The sequence below is a fragment of the Marmota monax genome, unplaced genomic scaffold (assembly GCF_021218885.2).
Source record: "Marmota monax isolate L192 unplaced genomic scaffold, Marmota_monax_Labrador192_F-V1.1 WCK01_AAM20220418_F8-fsc00157, whole genome shotgun sequence".
Classification (NCBI taxonomy): domain Eukaryota; kingdom Metazoa; phylum Chordata; class Mammalia; order Rodentia; family Sciuridae; genus Marmota; species Marmota monax.
The window spans coordinates 2,292,884-2,310,407 of record NW_026694573.1 but is presented as its reverse complement, the minus strand read 5'-3'; the positions used below and the strand labels follow the sequence as shown (position 1 = coordinate 2,310,407).

General features: G+C 41.0%; 1 protein-coding gene across 1 annotated transcript in view; it reads left to right on the top strand.

The window, feature by feature from the left end:
• Window positions 1–17,522, top strand: part of Mapk1 (mitogen-activated protein kinase 1) — an 84,400-nt gene extending 66,878 nt beyond the window's left edge. Inside the window, exons 7-9 of the mRNA XM_046421134.1 lie at window positions 5,860–5,969; window positions 9,286–9,411; window positions 15,876–17,522. Coding sequence (XP_046277090.1) covers window positions 5,860–5,969; window positions 9,286–9,402 — 227 coding nt within the window. The 3' untranslated portion in view covers window positions 9,403–9,411; window positions 15,876–17,522. The remainder of the gene's footprint in view (window positions 1–5,859; window positions 5,970–9,285; window positions 9,412–15,875) is intronic.
• Window positions 17,523–17,524: the final 2 nt, after the last annotated feature.

The following is a 17,524-nucleotide window of genomic DNA, read 5'->3' as shown; positions in this document are numbered from 1 at the left end:
AAAAAGGCTGGGGTGCGGCTCAATGATTAAGCACCCTTGGGCTCAATCCCTGATACTTAAATAAATAGATAGATAATAAAATAAAGACTATAAAGGACTAGGAATATAGCTCAGTGGCAAAACACTTCCTGAGTTAAGTTCCCAGTACCAAAAAAGAAAGTGGACTACACAGCAGCATCATGGAGCAAAAAAACAAACAAAAAAATACCTGGCAAGATATAAACTGAAAAATGTAAGTTGGTTTTCCAACTATGGAGTAGTTGGTGACCACATAAGATTAGTAAAAACAAGAGTTGGAGTGAAAAATTTGGAAAGTGAAAGTAGAAATGACTGGTTCGGCTGGGGCAGGCCGCACATAGGAGAGAATTGGTTTTAAATAGGAAAAAAATTCTCTTGGCATTGTTGGTGAGGATAGGGGAAGTCCAGGAATATTACCTCTGGGGTTCTCAGTTTTTCCTCGGAAACATCTGTTGAGAGTAGTGAGGGTCACTTGATAGGAAGGAAGGCCATGATTTAAGCCATACAAGATGAACCCACTGTTAGAATAGAGGAAGGAGTTGATCAGGACTTTCTTGGAGTTCTTAACGGCCTTGATGAAATGGAAAATCTTGAATTTTTATAACATAATTGTTTGTTTGTTTAATTGTAGATGGATACAATACCTTTATTTTATTTATTTATATATGGTACTAAGGATCGAACCCAGTGCCTTATACGTGCTAGGCAAGTGCTCTACCCCTGAGCCACAGCCCAGACCCACAACATAATTGTTCTTGATATTTGTGACTTAGACCTGAAGTCTCCAGGATCCTTTCCAGGTGTTCATGAAGTTAAAACTGTTTTCACAGTTGCACCAAGCCATCTTTACACTGCTGCTCTGCCATGCTATCTACATTCATGGTACCAAAGCAGCAGTGAGCAGGACTATAGCAACTCAGCCCAGGGCAAGACCATGGCACCAGGGTAGGCCTCAGGCTCCACACATATAATTTTCTCACAGCTAAAATCAACACCAATTACACAGAGGATGTGAAACGGTAAAGAGTGCTCACTCTTTTAGATACCATCCTCAATACATGTCTCTCTGAGCTCTGTGCTGCATATGGAATGGTTTCACAAGGAAAAGTCTGGTATAGTTACTTGAGCTGTGAGCTAAGTTAAGTGCTTTTTAAAATTGATTCTGAGGACAGGTGCAGTGATGCACCCCTGAATTCCCAGCTAATCAGGAGGCTGAAGCAGGACGACTGAGAGCTTAAAGCCAGACTGGGCAACATAGCAAGATGATATCTTTTTAAAAAAGGTGGGGGCGGGGGAATAAAATGAAACTGATCATCAGTAATTTTTGAGTTATAAGAAGTTCTAAGATCATAAGGTTTGAGAATTGGGGCTACTGAGGCAGAGTTTGTACAGTTTGTACAATTTGGGCATTTTCTCTGAAAATGAAGGTTCTTGCCCAGAACCTTCATTTGGGGATAAAAGTGACAGGTTGCATCATTGATCCAGGATCAAAGTTTTGCTGAGTAGGTGAAGAGATACTGTAGAGAGCCAGGCAAATGGCCTGCTCAGGATCTGCCCAGGAGGGGAAAAGAGCTAATAAATAGAAGAGAATGATGGAGGCCAGATTGCTATATATCCTTGAAACTTAAGACAAATATGGGATTCTGGGAGGACACTAAGGAGAGTCATGTATCATGGTCAGATGTACTCCCAGCCTCAAAGGAACTTCCATTCTTTCAGGGGAAGGAAACCTGCTCCCAAGTAAGCATGCACACAGGGAACCATGATTCATAGTATGTGAATGGTGCCAGCAGATTGCTGTGTAGCGTGGGAGGAGGAGGCCCAGCACTCTGACTATGGGATCAGCACCTGCCAGCTGCTTCCCATTTCTCTCCTTTTCTCCTTTGGTAGCTGTGAATAATGCAGAAATAGCACTTGCAATAAAAGAAAGCTGAGATTCAGTTATTTTTCAAGTGGGGGGAGAAAAGCTACCTTCCTTTGAAATTTTTATCTGGAGGTTTAAGGTCCTAAGATTTAGTTAGAAAGAGCTAACAGATCTGTTTTAGAAATGCTTAAGCTACAAAATACAAGTTGCCTCGAAGTGATTCACTACTTACACCAACAAGCGTGAGCCAGGGAGAAGTACCCCCCAATAACTTAGAAACAGTGCTGTTAGAATCTGTGGTCAGATTCAACCTTTTCCTAGCATAGACTGTACTGGGCAAAAAGCCCAAATGACTTCATTGCCTCTCAAGAAAGTCATAGGGAAAGTATCTGGAAGCTCTTTGTGGTAAGGGATGGTCCAAAGCAGGAAGTAAGTTAGGTCTTATTACCTGTTACTGACAATAGGAATCTAAAGCTCATGATACATCTAAGAATTCTCATACATACATCTACCAAGTATTGGATACAACTAGGATTTGAGCTGGAGGTATCTGAGTTCTTGACCATCATGTGGCATTGTCTTGACTATCAAGAGGGCCTCCTCCTAAACCTCACCAATCTGAAGACCCTTTGTTACAGCTGCAGGCATGAACACCTCTTCTGCTGGGCCAGACTGCTTCAGTCAAGGCCAAACCTGTCTGGAGATCCCTGCTCCAAAATGTTTTCTAACATATAAAGCAAAGTGTCATTATTCCATAATTTCCTAAAGTACATTTTAGATATGTATTAAAAAGATTGTAGACAAAGACACAAATAAATTTGAAATGAATTGTAGAAATTCATTGTCTGGTTTATTTGGTTTTTTTTCTTAAATACAGCACCCACTTACACTTATTAGATATGAGAAAAGTTCTCTTTATTATGTCCAATGTGTCATTTATGACATTTATTATTTTTTCTTAAATATAAGAGATTGGGGGCTGGGGATGTGGCTCAAGCGGTAGCGCGCTCGCCTGGCATGCGTGCGGCCCGGGTTCGATCCTCAGCACCACATACAAACAAAGATGTTGTGTCCGCCGAAAACTGAAAAATAAATATTAAAAATTCTCTCTCTCTCGCTCTCTTGCTCTCTCTCTCTCGCTCTCACTCTCTCTCTCTTTAAAAAAAAAAAAAAAAGAGATTGGCCCTATGGTGGCATTCAATAAAGGAAATTGAAAGGGGGGGGTCAGAACTGTGTGTATAACATATGTGAACATGCACACGTATATACCCTTTATTTCGTTTTTTGTTTGTTTTGTTTTCCTTTTTTAAAAAAAAAAATTGTAGTTGTAGATGAGCAAAATGCCTTTATTTTATTTTATTTATTTTTTTAATGTAGTGCTAAGGATCAAACCCAGTGCCTCACATATGCTAGGCAAGCACTCTGCCACTGGGTTACAGCCCCAGCCCTGCACACACCCTTACAATAACCTCAGGCAACAGAATACCTCCCTGACCCTCATTTAGTAAACAAGCAGTCACTTTGGACATTTTACTTATCTACTTTCAAGAGTTGATTGACTTTTTTTAATGAATCAATGATTAAAACTTTTCTTGAAAGTAAGCTAAACTGATCACAAATATTAAAGTGTACCATATACATTTGATTATTAAATGATCTTTTACCATTCTACTCTTAGGTCTTAGTGTACTAATTTGAGATGGGCAAGATTGACATTGCCACCTTAAAATAAAGTAAGAAATAATCATTATTAGAAAAGAAACTTCATTAAGCTTGCACATATTTTTGGTTTTGTTTTAAGATAATTTACACTCTATAAAGAACTTGTGTTCAGATGTCTAAATTGTGGAACTAACCTAGATGTCCCTCAGCAGATGAATGGATAAAGAAAATGTGGGGCATATGCTCAGTGGAATATTACTCAGCTTGGAAGAAAGAAGTGTGAAATTATAGCATTTGCCAGTAAATGGTTGGAGATGGAAAATATCATGCTAAGCGAAATAAGCCAATCCCACAAAATCAAAGACTGAATGTTTTCTCTAATGTGCGGATGCTATTTTACAATAAGGCGGGGTGGGGTGGCAGGGGAACACTAGGGAAGAATAACGTTAGATTAGGTAGAAGGGGGGGGTATGGAGATAGGAAAAAGACATTATTACCGTATGTATATATGTGACTACATGACCCGTATGATTCTGCAGCATGTACACTCAGAAAAATGAGTCATCTATGTATGATATATCAAAGTTCATAAGTGCATTCTACTATCATATATAACTAATTAAAACAAAAATATTAAAAAAAAAAAAAAAGAACTGTATTTGTCGTTGACTAGTAGTTTCTCAGACTTGCAGTAGGTTCTCATACTTGAGCCTTGAATTTTTCAGGGGTGCCTGAAGGTCTATGAACTAGGATTCAAGAAAAGATCAGGTAGTTCCTTTTTTATCCATTCCATATTTTGAGGCTCCTCCTGTTAGGATTTAATTTGAAGAGAGAACCTGCTGCTTAAGTTGAAAAACATTGGTCTAAACATTGTTAAATGAAAGGAGTCAAAATGTTTTTAAAAGAAGAGCCTTTTGTAACCTGATCTTCAAAACCGTAATGTATACATAAATATTTTCTTTTTTGTACCAGAGATTGAACCCAGAAGGGCTTAACCACTGAGCCAAATCCCCAGCCCATTTTTATGTATTCTTTTATGCATGTGTTTGTGGGGTTTTTTGGTGGTGGTGGTGGTGGTGGTGGGTTTTTTTTTTTTTTTTTTTTGGTTTGTTGTTGATAGACCTTTATTTTGTTTATTTATATATGGTGCTGAGAATCGAACCCAGTGCCTCACACATGCCAGGCAAGTGCACTACTGCTGAGCCACAGGCCCAGGCCTCCCCCCTGCCCCCATTTTTATATTTTATTTAGAGACAGGGTCTTGTTGAGTTGCTGAGGACCTCGCTAAGTTGATAAGACTGGCTTTGAACTCTTGATCTTCCTGCCTCAGCTTCCCAAGCTGCTGGGATCACAGGCATGCACCATCACGCCCAGTCAATGTATTTTCTTGCATCTATTTTTTCTTGTGAATTCCTACTCCTCATGCCTGTAATCCCAGTGCTCAGGAGGCTGAGGCCAGAAGATTTTGAGTTCAAAGCCAGCCTTAGCAACTTAGTGAGGCCCTAAGCAACTCAGCAAGACCCTGTTTCTAAATAAAATATAAAAAGGGCTGGACATGTAGCTCCATGTAAACCCCCCTGGTTTCAATCTCTGGTACAATCCTACTCCTTCTAATACAGGAAGTATCTCATTATATTTTCCCAAACCTTTGTCCCAGGCAGTGTTAACCTTGCCCTTTGGCCACAGTCATGACCTGAGGTGGTCACTAACTACAGAGGCTAGGGTAGGCTTCTCATTAGCTGCCCATATGTTCCATTCCCATTGATCTGCACTTGATCCTCCTATTGGGCTTCTGATGCAAAGGAAATGCTCAACTCTTTACACCTAGCCAGATCAAAAGAGTGCTTTTAACTTTGGGCCTTCCAGAAAGACTCCCATCTAGGAAGTAGTAAGCCTATAGCCTGTGGATCACACGTGACTGTTAGCCAGGACCTGAAAAGACTATTGTCTTTTATGACTGTAGAGACCTTTCCTTTGTGTTGATGGATAAAATGACCATAGCAAAAATGACTTCAGAGTTAATCTGAAAGGAGGACTTTGCTTTCGATAACTACAGATCAGTGATTTGGAAAATGTCACATTTTTTAGGCAAATGTAAGTTTGTGTCCTCATCTTCCACTTTTAGCCTTTGTCTAACCACTCCATCTTGCTGAGCATTGAAATCTGTGATTGGTGGTCAGCAGAGGCATTCAGTATGCTAGCTGGTTGCCCCTCAGTAATGCTTCATTTCATTTTTTATGGATCAGTTTACTTAAATGGAAAGTATTTTAGTGAATACTTCTGCTTCTCACATTACAAAACCTTTATCTTTGTAGCTCTGGATTTACTGGACAAAATGTTGACATTCAACCCCCATAAGAGAATTGAAGTCGAGCAGGCTCTGGCCCATCCATATCTGGAGCAGTATTATGACCCAAGTGATGAGGTAAGAGTCCATGCTCCTGGCTGCTTGTTCAGGGATGTAGACCAGTGAGCAACAGGCCTAACCATGTTCAGCTTGTGAGGTTATGGTTGCATACCTGATCCTCCCAACATATTTACCTCCTCTACCTTGAGGACAAGCACTGTGGGACACAGTTTGAGATCCCTGTCCCCAAGACCTACCTTTCTACCTCAAAAGACTTCCTCCAAGTCATCTGCAGTACATGGATAACGGGGAATAGCTTCACCAGTGTGGAATGTAGAGTATGTAGAGGGCAGGGAACTGAGGCTGGAGACCATTGACATGGTCCAGAGAAGGAAAAGACAAATGTACTGACCTTGAGGATGGAGATGAATTGGCAGCCTGCTAAGGAAGGCAACACACTGAGTGAGAAGTCAGTCTAGACAGTTCCCACTGTGCCTGGCAACTCTGTGTTGGGTATGCCATTCTCTGGAGATAGGCCACAAGAGTCTGTTTTATTGAGAGATTTAATGTGACCAGAGGGGCATGTGCAGCTCTTCAGAGCCGACTAGACATCCCTGTAAAAGAGACTTGGTGTCTTGTTCACTCCAAGACAGTTCTCTTACTGTACTTCTCTGGTTCCTCTATGGATTCAGTTTAACCTTTATTCTCTGGAGGTTAACAAAAATTCAACATGAGCCAAAAGTTTAGATTGTTCTGGTTGAAGCTTACGTAAATAGAAAATAAAGCCTCCACATCCTCTTCTTAAAGGAAAGAAGCAAGTGTATTATCTTAAAATTACAGGACAAAATGGAAAAGAAAAATGAAAAACTAGCAAAGCTAAAAGCTGATACAGAGAAAGAAGATAGAAATCAAAACAAGGGAGTATTTATTAATTGGCTTCCCCTTCCACATCCATCTCCCACCAAAAAAAAAAAAAATACTTGAGGCAGTTTGCAAAGATACTACAGTTCAGTCAGTGACATGGAAACAGGTGAAAATGTGTCTCATCCTGGCCTTGTGAGCTAAAGATTTCCTAAGATTCTGTGTCCTAATCAACAAGTTTGGGCAGTGCACCTATATGTAAGATTCCTAGTATGATCCCAAATACAGATCACCCTCCAGAGAGAGCTACCTGTTCTTCTCTTGGAACTTGAATCCTTTTCCCCTTTCAAGTAGCCAAAGCATACTATAGTATCTGAGGTTCATACTTCCTCCCCCTTAAGTTCTCATGAAGATTAGGTGGGTGAGATCTGGGGGTCTTTTCAACCACTGATTGACAGTTGCCATCATCATCAGCTTAGTTTTGTTTTTGTTTTGTTTTGTTTTGGTAGTTATAGATGGACAGAATGCCTTTATTTGTTTAGTTTTATGTGGTGCTGAGGATCGAACCCAGTGCCTCAGCAATGCTAGGCAAATGCTCTGTCGCTGAGCTACAGCCCCAGCCCTCAGCTTAGTTCTTTAACATTGCATTAGTTTGTGGACATTTAAAAATAGGTGCTGGGGATGTAACTCAGGGGTACAACGTTTGCCTAACATGTGCAAGACCCATGTCAGTCTCCAGCACCAAAAAAAAAAAAAAAAAAAAATCAAAATGTAGAGGCTGGAATGTAGTTCAGTGGTAGAAATTTTGCCTACCATGCTTGAGGCTATGTGTTCAGTCCCCAGTACTGCCCCCCTAAATAAAAATGTAATATGGGCTGGGTGGTAGAGTGCTTGCCTGGCATGTGCAAGGCTCTGGGTTCAATACTTAGCACCCTAAAAAAATAAAATAAAAGCATTCTGTCCATCTATTAACTACTAAATGAATAAATATGTAATTAATTATCTTTGTCATTCAGTATATATGGAGGTTCTTTGACCTAAACAGTTTATATATTTCTTAAATAACTTTCTGAGTATGCATACAGTATGGTAAGAATTAAATTAAAAATGTGTGGGGCTCGGGATATAACTCAGTGATAGAGCATTTGCCTTGTATGCGTAAGGTCCTGGGTTTAATCTCCAGGACCAGGAAAAAACAAAGGCAAAAAACTTGGAGAAAGATATTTTAAAAGATCTCTTTAATCGTTTAATTTAGTTGCAGTTCTTAGTAAAATTTTGGAATATTATCTTCATAATCTTATGTTTCTATATCTAAATTTTTAAAGTAGGGTTAGTGTTCATTCTGTTAAATGCAAATGCAAAACATGGGCATCTTTGTAGCTTTTGTTTCGGGGGGGCTGTCAGTTACTGGGGATTGAACTCTAGGCACAGTAACACTGAGCTATAACCCTAGCCTTTTTTTTTTTGGTACCAGGGATTGAACTCAGGGGCACTTGACCACTGAGCCACATCCCCAGCCTTATTTTGTATATATTTTTTTCTTCTTTTCTTTTTTTAACCCTTATTTTATTTATTTGTATGTGGTGCTGAGGATCAAACCCAGGGCCTCACATGTGCTAGGTGAGCACTCTACCACTCAGCCCCAGCACCAGCCCCCCTATTTTGTATTTTATTTAAAGACAAGGTCTCACTGAGTTACTTAGTGCCTTGCAGTTGCTGAGGCTGGCTTTGAACTCAGGATCCTCCTATCTCAGCCTCCCAAGCTGCTGGGATTACAGGTGTGCGCCACTGTGCCTAGCTACATCCCTAGCGCCCCCCCTCCCCTTTTTTTTTTTTTTTTTTTTTTTGAGACAGGATCTCACCAAGTCTTTGGGATTACGAGCATGTACCACTGTAGCCAGCTGCAGCTTCATTTTTAACAGCTCTATAATCGTTCCTCATAACAAAGATGCTATAATTTAATCAAATGCATTTATTTTAGTCTCATGGGTTTGGATCATATAAACATACCACCTCCACAACAGCACATTTCTGTTATTACAACATCCAGTACCTTGAAACATTTGCAAGTTATTCTGGGATTTGTGATAAGTTTACAAAAAAACAAAATGGGTTCAGTTGCTTTGTTTGTGTGTGGGTGTGTGTGTGTTTTGCTGGGGATTGAACCCAGGGCCTGGTGCATGGTGGGCTGGTGCTATACCACTACATCCCTACCCCCCAGTCCATTTATTAAATGCTTATGAGAACGGTGCTTTCAGGAGTATGGGCACAAATACAATGTTTATCAGAACTCTCAGATGTTTTTGTTTATTTCATGGTGCTGGGGATCAAACTCAAAGCCTCTTACATGCTAAGCATGTGCTCTACCACTGAGCTACACTCCAAGCCCTGGTGCTCTCAGGTTTTATGAGACTTCAATCTTGTTGTATAAATTTCAGAATGTAATTTAGAGTCATTTTATGAATCTAATCAGTAAATTACTGCCTGAACAAGAACAACTTTTGACTAATAAATGTTTTGCCTTCTCTTAAAGCCCATCGCTGAAGCACCATTCAAGTTTGACATGGAATTGGATGACTTACCTAAGGAAAAGCTCAAAGAACTCATTTTTGAAGAGACTGCTAGATTTCAGCCAGGATACAGATCTTAAATTTGTCAGGTACCTGGAGCTTTAACCACATAGTTAACCCTAGAGAAGGAGAGGGAATATAAGTGTCATTAGAAAGTAAAAGAATTCAATGTATTCCTCTTTACTTAAATATACATTTTTATACTGACACTTTTGAATTTAAAACTGGGGAAAATACATTCTGTCTTTCACCATTGTGAATATACTTGGAATTTTTTAATTTCTGGCAGTTTATATTGACCTACAGTTACAGTGACATGAAGTTTGAATGACAGTTTCTAGAGTAATAGCTACAGTAAGACTGGTGTTTAGGCACAAGGGGACTTACAAACCTGATTTTTTTTTTTTTTAATATTTTTTTGGGCTGGGGATGTGGCTCAAGTGGTAGCGCGCTCGCCTGGCGTGCGTGCGGCCCGGGTTCGATCCTCAGCACCACATACAAACAAAGATGTTGTGTCCGCCAAATACTAAAAAATAAATATTAAAAAAATTCTCTCTCTCTACCTCTATCTCTCTCACTCTCTCTTTAAAAAAAAAAAAAAAAAATATTTTTTAGTTGTAAATGGACACAGTAACTTTATTTATTTATCTTTATGTGGTGCTCAGGATCAAACCCAGTGCCTCACCCATGCTAGGTGAGTGCTCTACCATTGAGCATAGCCTCAGCTCCAAAACCTGGTTTTGTTTTGTTTTGTTTTTTTTTTTTGAGAGAGAGAGAGAATTTTAATATTTATTTTTTAATTTTCGGCGGACACAACATCTTTGTTTGTATGTGGTGCTGAGGACCGAACCCGGGCTGCACGCATGCCAGGCGAGCACGCTACCACTTGAGCCACATCCCCAGCCCAAAAACCTGATTATTTTTTGAGAAAATAAATTCATGGGATAGAATAAGTTTGAGGCCTTCATTCCTGAAAATTTTAGGTTTTTTACTTTATACGACATTTTAAACATTGGGAAATTTTAACATGCAACTTTTGAGGCCCTAGGACTTCCCCTTTTCCCCCCAGTACTAGGGATTGAACACAGGGCCTTGCTAGGCAAGCACTGTACCACTGAGCTCCATCCCCAGCTACCTAGAATGTTTCTCTAAGAATTAAGAACATAGAATTTCATGCAGTAAACACAGTGACTTTAAGTACACACACAGTGACCAGTCAGGACAGAGAAACACTGATAAGCCAGTGAAGTGCTAGGAAGACAAGGAGCATGAGAGTGAAAAATCATGAAGACTGGACATGGGAAATAGTCAGGAAAGGAAGGAAGATGCATGGAGTCCCAAGAAGACATAAGTTTTCACAACCTAACTTAATGGGTTGGTTTGGTTTGGGTTTGTTTTTGATTTTGGTAGTACTGGGGATTGAACCCAGGGCCTTGTGAATACCAGGTAAGCATTCTTACCATTGAGCTACATCCCCAGCCTTTATTTTTTATTTTGATTCAGTCTCACTAAGCAACTGAGGCTGGCCTCAAACTTGCAGTCCTCTTGCCTCAGCCTCCAAAGTTGCTGAGATTACGGGCATGTGCCACTGTGCCTGACTTAACTTCATTTTTTTAGATGCATAGTACCAGTGTGTACAGAAGGGGTATGTGCACAGGGTAACTCTTGTACTTGCTAGGAAACATGGACATCGGGTTCACCACTTTCCAAAGAGAGGAGCCAGCCATGTGCTCAGAGTAACAGTCTGATTGCTGAGCATTCATTGTGTTCGTTTGTTTTTAAGACAGGGTCTTGTTAAGTTGCTGTTGTCTGGCCTCAAACTTGCCAGGGCTAATCTCAAATTTGCAATACTTCTGCCTTAGCTCCCCAGATTGCTGGGATTACAGGTGTGCACCATCAGGCCCCACATTTCCCTTGGTCTTTAGAACATTCTGTTCCTTAAGATTCCATTGGTTCATGTTCATTTCCAAGCACCTCCTTTAATTTAGATTTTTGAATAATTCAGAGAGTTTTACTTAGATACTTGTAGGAGTCACACACCACATACACGCACACACACTTTTTATTAGAAACTGAAAGTCCTTCCTTTCTTTATTCAAGAGTAATGAATGTAATTATTTGGCAACTGCTTGTTTGTATAATAGACTGTCTTTTGATTCTTATCTTTTTCTTGCTGCCTGCTTTTTTCAGCAGATTCATAGTATGTGAGCATCTCTCTGAAAAGGGTTCACTCCAGGACTCCCTTCCTCCCATGGAAAGTGCAGCCACCAGTTTAGCAAATCCAAAGAGTTACAGAGTGTTACAGAGTCCTCTGTATCTGCCTCTTTTGGGAGACGGATAAAAAAGAAATGGAAATTTAGGTGCTTGCCCCTGAGAAACTCCTAGTGGAGACCTAGTTCTGTAATTAATGCTTCCCACAAGGGAGTCCAAACACGGTTCTCTGTTCAGATCAGGAGTATGGGCAAGCAAAGCTGGGAAAAGCTTCATCAAGGAGGTAAAGGCTAAGCTGATCCATTAGAGGGATTTATATGGACCTGGATAGAAACTGCACCAGGAATACAGTACAAGGTGGTAATGTTGGTAAATTTAAAAATGTACAAAAAAAGAAAATACAAATCTGGATTTTCCAGAACATATGGTGAGAGGAGAGAGAATAAAGCTTATGTCAGAACCCTAGAAATGACAGGGAAGTAAAGAATTGCGAGGAAGGGGGAATGCTTTACATGGAAGCAACATGGAAGGAGCCAGAGATATCCCTTGACAGGCAGATGTGTCTGCAGAGACTGCAGACAAATGGCCAAAGTGGCATTGAGGTTGTGTTGGAACAGGAGGCCAAGGGTGGAGTTTTGGAATAGTGGTTTTGGCAGTGATTTTTTCCTTTGAGGTTTTCATTAGGTAGATATCCATCCTCTCCTCGTTGTTTTTATCATCATATTGGGGTCTGGAAACAATACCTCAAGATGTGGGATCCCTGGGACTCTGTTGGTCAGTTCCCAGGCTGGAAAGCAGAAGCCACTCCAGGTGTTCCACACAAAAGGCAGGTGATTGATCAGAGGTGTTAGAAGGGCTCAAGAGCAAAAGTGGAAAGTGGAATTACTACAGATTGGTCACTGCAGGAAGCTATTCCTGTTCTCCAGCTAAAATAGTAAGAGGTTGTTAACCAAAGTCCTTGATCAAGTGAGGATGCTGGGGAACTCACTATAACTGCAGCTGTCAGAGACTGCAGACACTTCTCATCAGGAGACCTTACTGTCACTGACTCAGGGAGACTGTGGAGCCAAAGCCACTAACATCATCCAGTGCCTCTGAAATCTAGGAAACTACCCTCCTCATGCTCCTGAAAAACAAGGGCTCCCTCATGATTCCTTTCACAGGTTATTTTTCTTAAACTAGTGAGTAGATTCTGATTTTCCCCATCTTCCTTGTCTTAGTTCAGACACATTTCCACTTAGTCTGTACCAGGTACTTTGTCAGACACCAGGAATAAACAGAACAGACAGGCCTACATGTGGCCTCCAAGGAGCACCCAATCTAGCAGGGGAGAAACCATATAACCAGAGCAACTCAGAGCACCTCTATAACAGAGGTGAGTAAGGGCACAACAGGCCCCAGAAGTAAAACTAAGCATCATAGAGTGAGGCATTTGTGCTATGCTGAATCTTGATTACTGGTGGGAAAGGGAACACAGTAGTACTAAACCAGGAATGGTAGAGCATGTAAGCACAGGCTCGAGCTAATAAGTAGGAGGAGTCTGCAGAGAGAGGGCCAAGCCCAGGACATAGCCCTTGCCTTATTAAGGAGGCTAAATCTCCTTCACAAGTAGTTACCCATCCTGAAGTGTTATCTCAGGAGACTGTAAGGGCAGCAAGGAAGTAAAAGGACTTTGCAAGCAGAGACCAATGGGATGGTTGGCCAGGGTACTCCTGGGGCTACATGATGTGGCTGCTGACTAAATGCCCTTTGAAGTTAGCATTACAGACAGGGACAAGATTCTCACTAGGTGCACTCCAACTCTGAATTCAGGTGTGGCAAGTATATCACTTCTGTGTCATTATTTTGTTCTAGGCACACATGAGGCACGCAGATGCTCATTATGTACTTAGAGCCTGGTCTTTTCCATTGTTCTTTTAAATGGCAGTTTTCAGCTATTCTTAAAAGTTCAAAGAATTTTAAAGTAAACACCCGTATTCCCACCACCTAGATTCTACAGGGTTTCTTTTTGGGGGGCAGGGAGGATTATCAGTAATTGAACTCAGGGGCACTTGACTACTGAGCCACATCCCCAGCTCTATTTTGTATTTTATTTAGAGATAGGGTCTCACTGAGTTGCTTAGTGCCTCGTTTTTGCTGAGGCTGGCTTTGAACTCGCAATACTCCTTTCTCAGCTTCCTGAGCCACTGGGATTACAGGCATGCACCACCACACTGGGCTATCTGCAGTTGTTTTACTATGCTTGGTTTCCCCCTTAATATGTTCCTCCATCTACCCATCAATCCATTTTCTTCATGTATTTCAAAGGAAGTTTTCAACATCTAGACTGACTTATAGTTTAGTCATCTGGAATATAAAAATGAATCCAGCAGGGAAGGTGGGACTAGGAAATCTGTAACCTACCAGCCAGGTTCTTTTCATAAGCATTTCATTAGTGGTCACAGCAGCACTCTCTGAAGTCAGCACACACTGCAGGTCTATGATTAAGGATATAAAAGATTAGAGTACCTAAGGGTTTTGCTCAGGATTGTAGATCAGGGCTGGGGTTGTGGCTCAGTGGTAGAGCGCTGGCCTAGCACATGTGAGGCACTGGGTTTGATCCTCAGCACCACATAAAAATAAAATAAAGGTATTGTGTCCACCTATAACTAAATATATATAAATATATATATATATATATATATAAAAGATTATACATCAGTGCAAAACTAAGCAGAGGATTCAGGCATTGTAGACTTAAGATGCCATTTTCTTTTTTTTTTTTTTTTTTTTTTAATATCTTTGTTTATTTATTTTTATGTGGTGCTGAGGATTGAACCCAGGGTCTCACATGTGAGAGGCGAGTGCTCTACCGCTGAGCCACAACCCCAGCCCAAGATGCCATTTTCTTATGATCGATCAACACTGCCTCCCGCTAACCTTGTTCCCTAGAGAGGTCTTGGGACTTGTTCACAACACTAAGGAACATGTTCCTGAGTTCCTTTCCTTATAGACGTGAGATAAAAAGCTCCAAATCAGAAAGCCTGCCAGGTAGAAGACACAGGGAAGTTATATAGAGGTGCTGATCACCTACTTTGCTGAAGCTAGAAAAAACTGGAAAACGTGCACACTGGGGACCTTTTTTTGGTAGAGGAAGTTCTCAAGGGACCCCCCCCCCCCTTGCTAGGGCCAGTATTTGTGTGGGGTCTTAAAGGATCAGAGTATTTCATTGTATTTTGCTTGTGGAAATGTTCTCAGTTACCAGTCTCAAAGGTATATGAAGTCAGTACCTGTGACATGCCTCATCCTCAATTAGACCCATCTCCTCAGTCCCCTGCCATGAGACTGTGAAGATGAAATACTCATCTTTCTTTCTCTTCTGCCTGTTAGTGATACAAACTTTCTCAGAAATTAATTACTCGGGACTATCAATCTCATCTCCCTGTGGTTTCCTGGAAGGTAAAAGCATCTTAGGGCATCTTTAACTTAGGGGAGCCAGTAGGTTTGGCTGCAACTTAAGATGTGTACCTCTAAACAGCAAGAGCCACTTCCCCCTCAGTCCATTTCCTTGTCCTTAGTTGGACCATGACACCCATCCTTCATGCCCTAACTCCTAAATGGCAAGTGAAAGCCATAGCAGTGCTGAGGGTAGAACCTGGGGCCTCACACAAGCTAGACAAGTGCTCTACCACCTAGCTACATCCCTAGCCCTCTGCTAGATATTCATGTTCCGACCCTCTGGGAACCAGCCCCAGCTTACTTTTCCAGAATCCCACCCCTGCTGTCCACCAGCACCAGGTTTAGCTTTCAGAGAAAATTTGAGCATTAATAACAACACAAACTCTGTTGTCAGTGCAGTTGACTTAATTCTACCTGGTCATTCAGAGAAAAAAGAGGCTTAATAAGAATAGGAGACAGAGAGAGGGCCAAGCCTCTTTTTTGCATAGAAATAGACACATTACTTTACAAAGACCCTTAAACTTTTTTGACTTTGGATGGATGCCATGTGGTTACTAAAGGGCATCCCAGGAACACTGAAGCCAACCTGACTGTGTATGTCAGTGCCTTTCCTATGATTGTTATGAAAAAAAGCCTCTGAGAACTGTCTGAGAAAGGTGCTGTTGAAGTCTGGGCAGAGCACCAGCCCCTTCAAAATTGCCATGTGCTACACATGCCCACAAATGTGTAAATTAAGTGATTTTTTTGTAGTAATTTTCCCCCTTTTGCTTTTTTTACTTTTGTTTCATGATGCTGACGATGACGTGTTAATGTTCATTTTTTTCACTTCTCCATTTTGTAATGCTGCTGATGTTGATTTAACATAATTCAGTCCTAACTCCCAGGTTTATTTGTGTTTTTATAGGACAAGGGATCAGAGGACTGGACGTGCTCAGACATCGATGTTCTTCTTTCCAGTTCTTGGCCCCTGGTCCTGTCTCCAGCCTGTCATGGCTTATTCAGTTTGACTCCTTTGAGCCGTTCGGAGGGGCGGTTTCTGGTAGTTGTGGCTTTTATGCTTTCAAAGAATTCCTTCAGTCCAGAGAATTCCTCCTGGCCACCCCTGTGTGTGTCACCCACCGGTGACTGGCAGCAGTATGTACTTCCAATGCACGTACTGCTTACCGTTGCTTTAGTCACTAATCGCTTTCTGATTTGAAAGATGCAGTGGTTCCTCCCACTCCTGAATCCTTTCTACATGATGCCCTGCTGACTGACCTATGCAGCCTCACCAGAGCAAGAGTCTTTCCACATTGGCTCTAGTCACTGGCATCTTTATGATAGGGAAGGCTACTACCTAGGGCACTTTAAGTCAGTGACAGCCCCAAATTTGCACTTCATCTGTTGACTGTAACTTTCCCCCAGAGCTTATGGAAATACCTTGGATGACATTGCAGCCTACAGCAAGTGCTTCTGTCTCGGGAATCCTTTGGGAGCACTTGTCAGTGTCTTTTCTAATATCATGTTAGTTACTAACATATTTAAGGTATGTGCTATTTGCCCAGCTTTTAGAAAATTCAGTCATTCTAAATAGAAAGGAAGTACTGCACCCAGCAATGTCATTCTGCAGATTTACTGTGGTTACTTATAACAATTATAGAGGTATAACACTTGTCAAAATGTATTACATGCAGTACTTACTGTTTGCTAAACCTACATAAAAAGATTTTAAATGGCAGCTGTGCTCAGCATTTGATGAGACACAAAAGGTGACAGTACTGTGGAATGTTTCTGGAGAAGTAGTGAGCAGGCTGATCCACGATGGAATTCCACATACCCGGTGCATATATACCCTGAACTATTTCAGTAACCACATTCAATGCTGGAGGATTTAGCAGAGAGGAACACTGCAACTTTAATGAGAAAGTGTACAATTCTTTTTCCTTCTATAGCATGTCAGCATCTCAAGTTTATTTTTCAACCTACAATATAACAATTTGTAATAAAGCCTTCATGAGCTCATGACATGAAGCACTGTTCTGTCGTCAAGTACTCTTTAAATATTTCTGATACTGCTGAGTTAAGACCATCAGAAGAAGCTGAAGCTAGCATTAAGTCATGTTCAGAGCTCTCCATATTTTCCTAATCTCTTTAAGTATTTGTTCTGCCACTGTGTACTGTGGAGTTGACTCGGTGTTCTGTCCCAGTGCGGTGCCTCCTGACTCCCCCACTGCTCTCTGTGGTGAGAAATTTGCCTTGTTCAATAATTACTGTACCCTCGCATGACTGTTACAGCTTTCTGTGCAGAGATGACTGTCCAAGTGCCACATGCCTATGATTGAAATGAAAAATCTATTGTTACCTCTGAGTTGTGTTCCACGGAAAATGCTATCCAGCAGATCATTTAGGGAAAATAATTCTATTTTTTGCTTTTCGTCTCTCAGCTGTCCTATTTTTCTTTTTTTCTTTTATTTTTGACAGCAATGGAGAATGGGTTATATAAAGACTGCCTGCTAATATGAACAGCAATGCACTTGTAATTCATGGAAATAAATGTACATCTTTATCTTCACA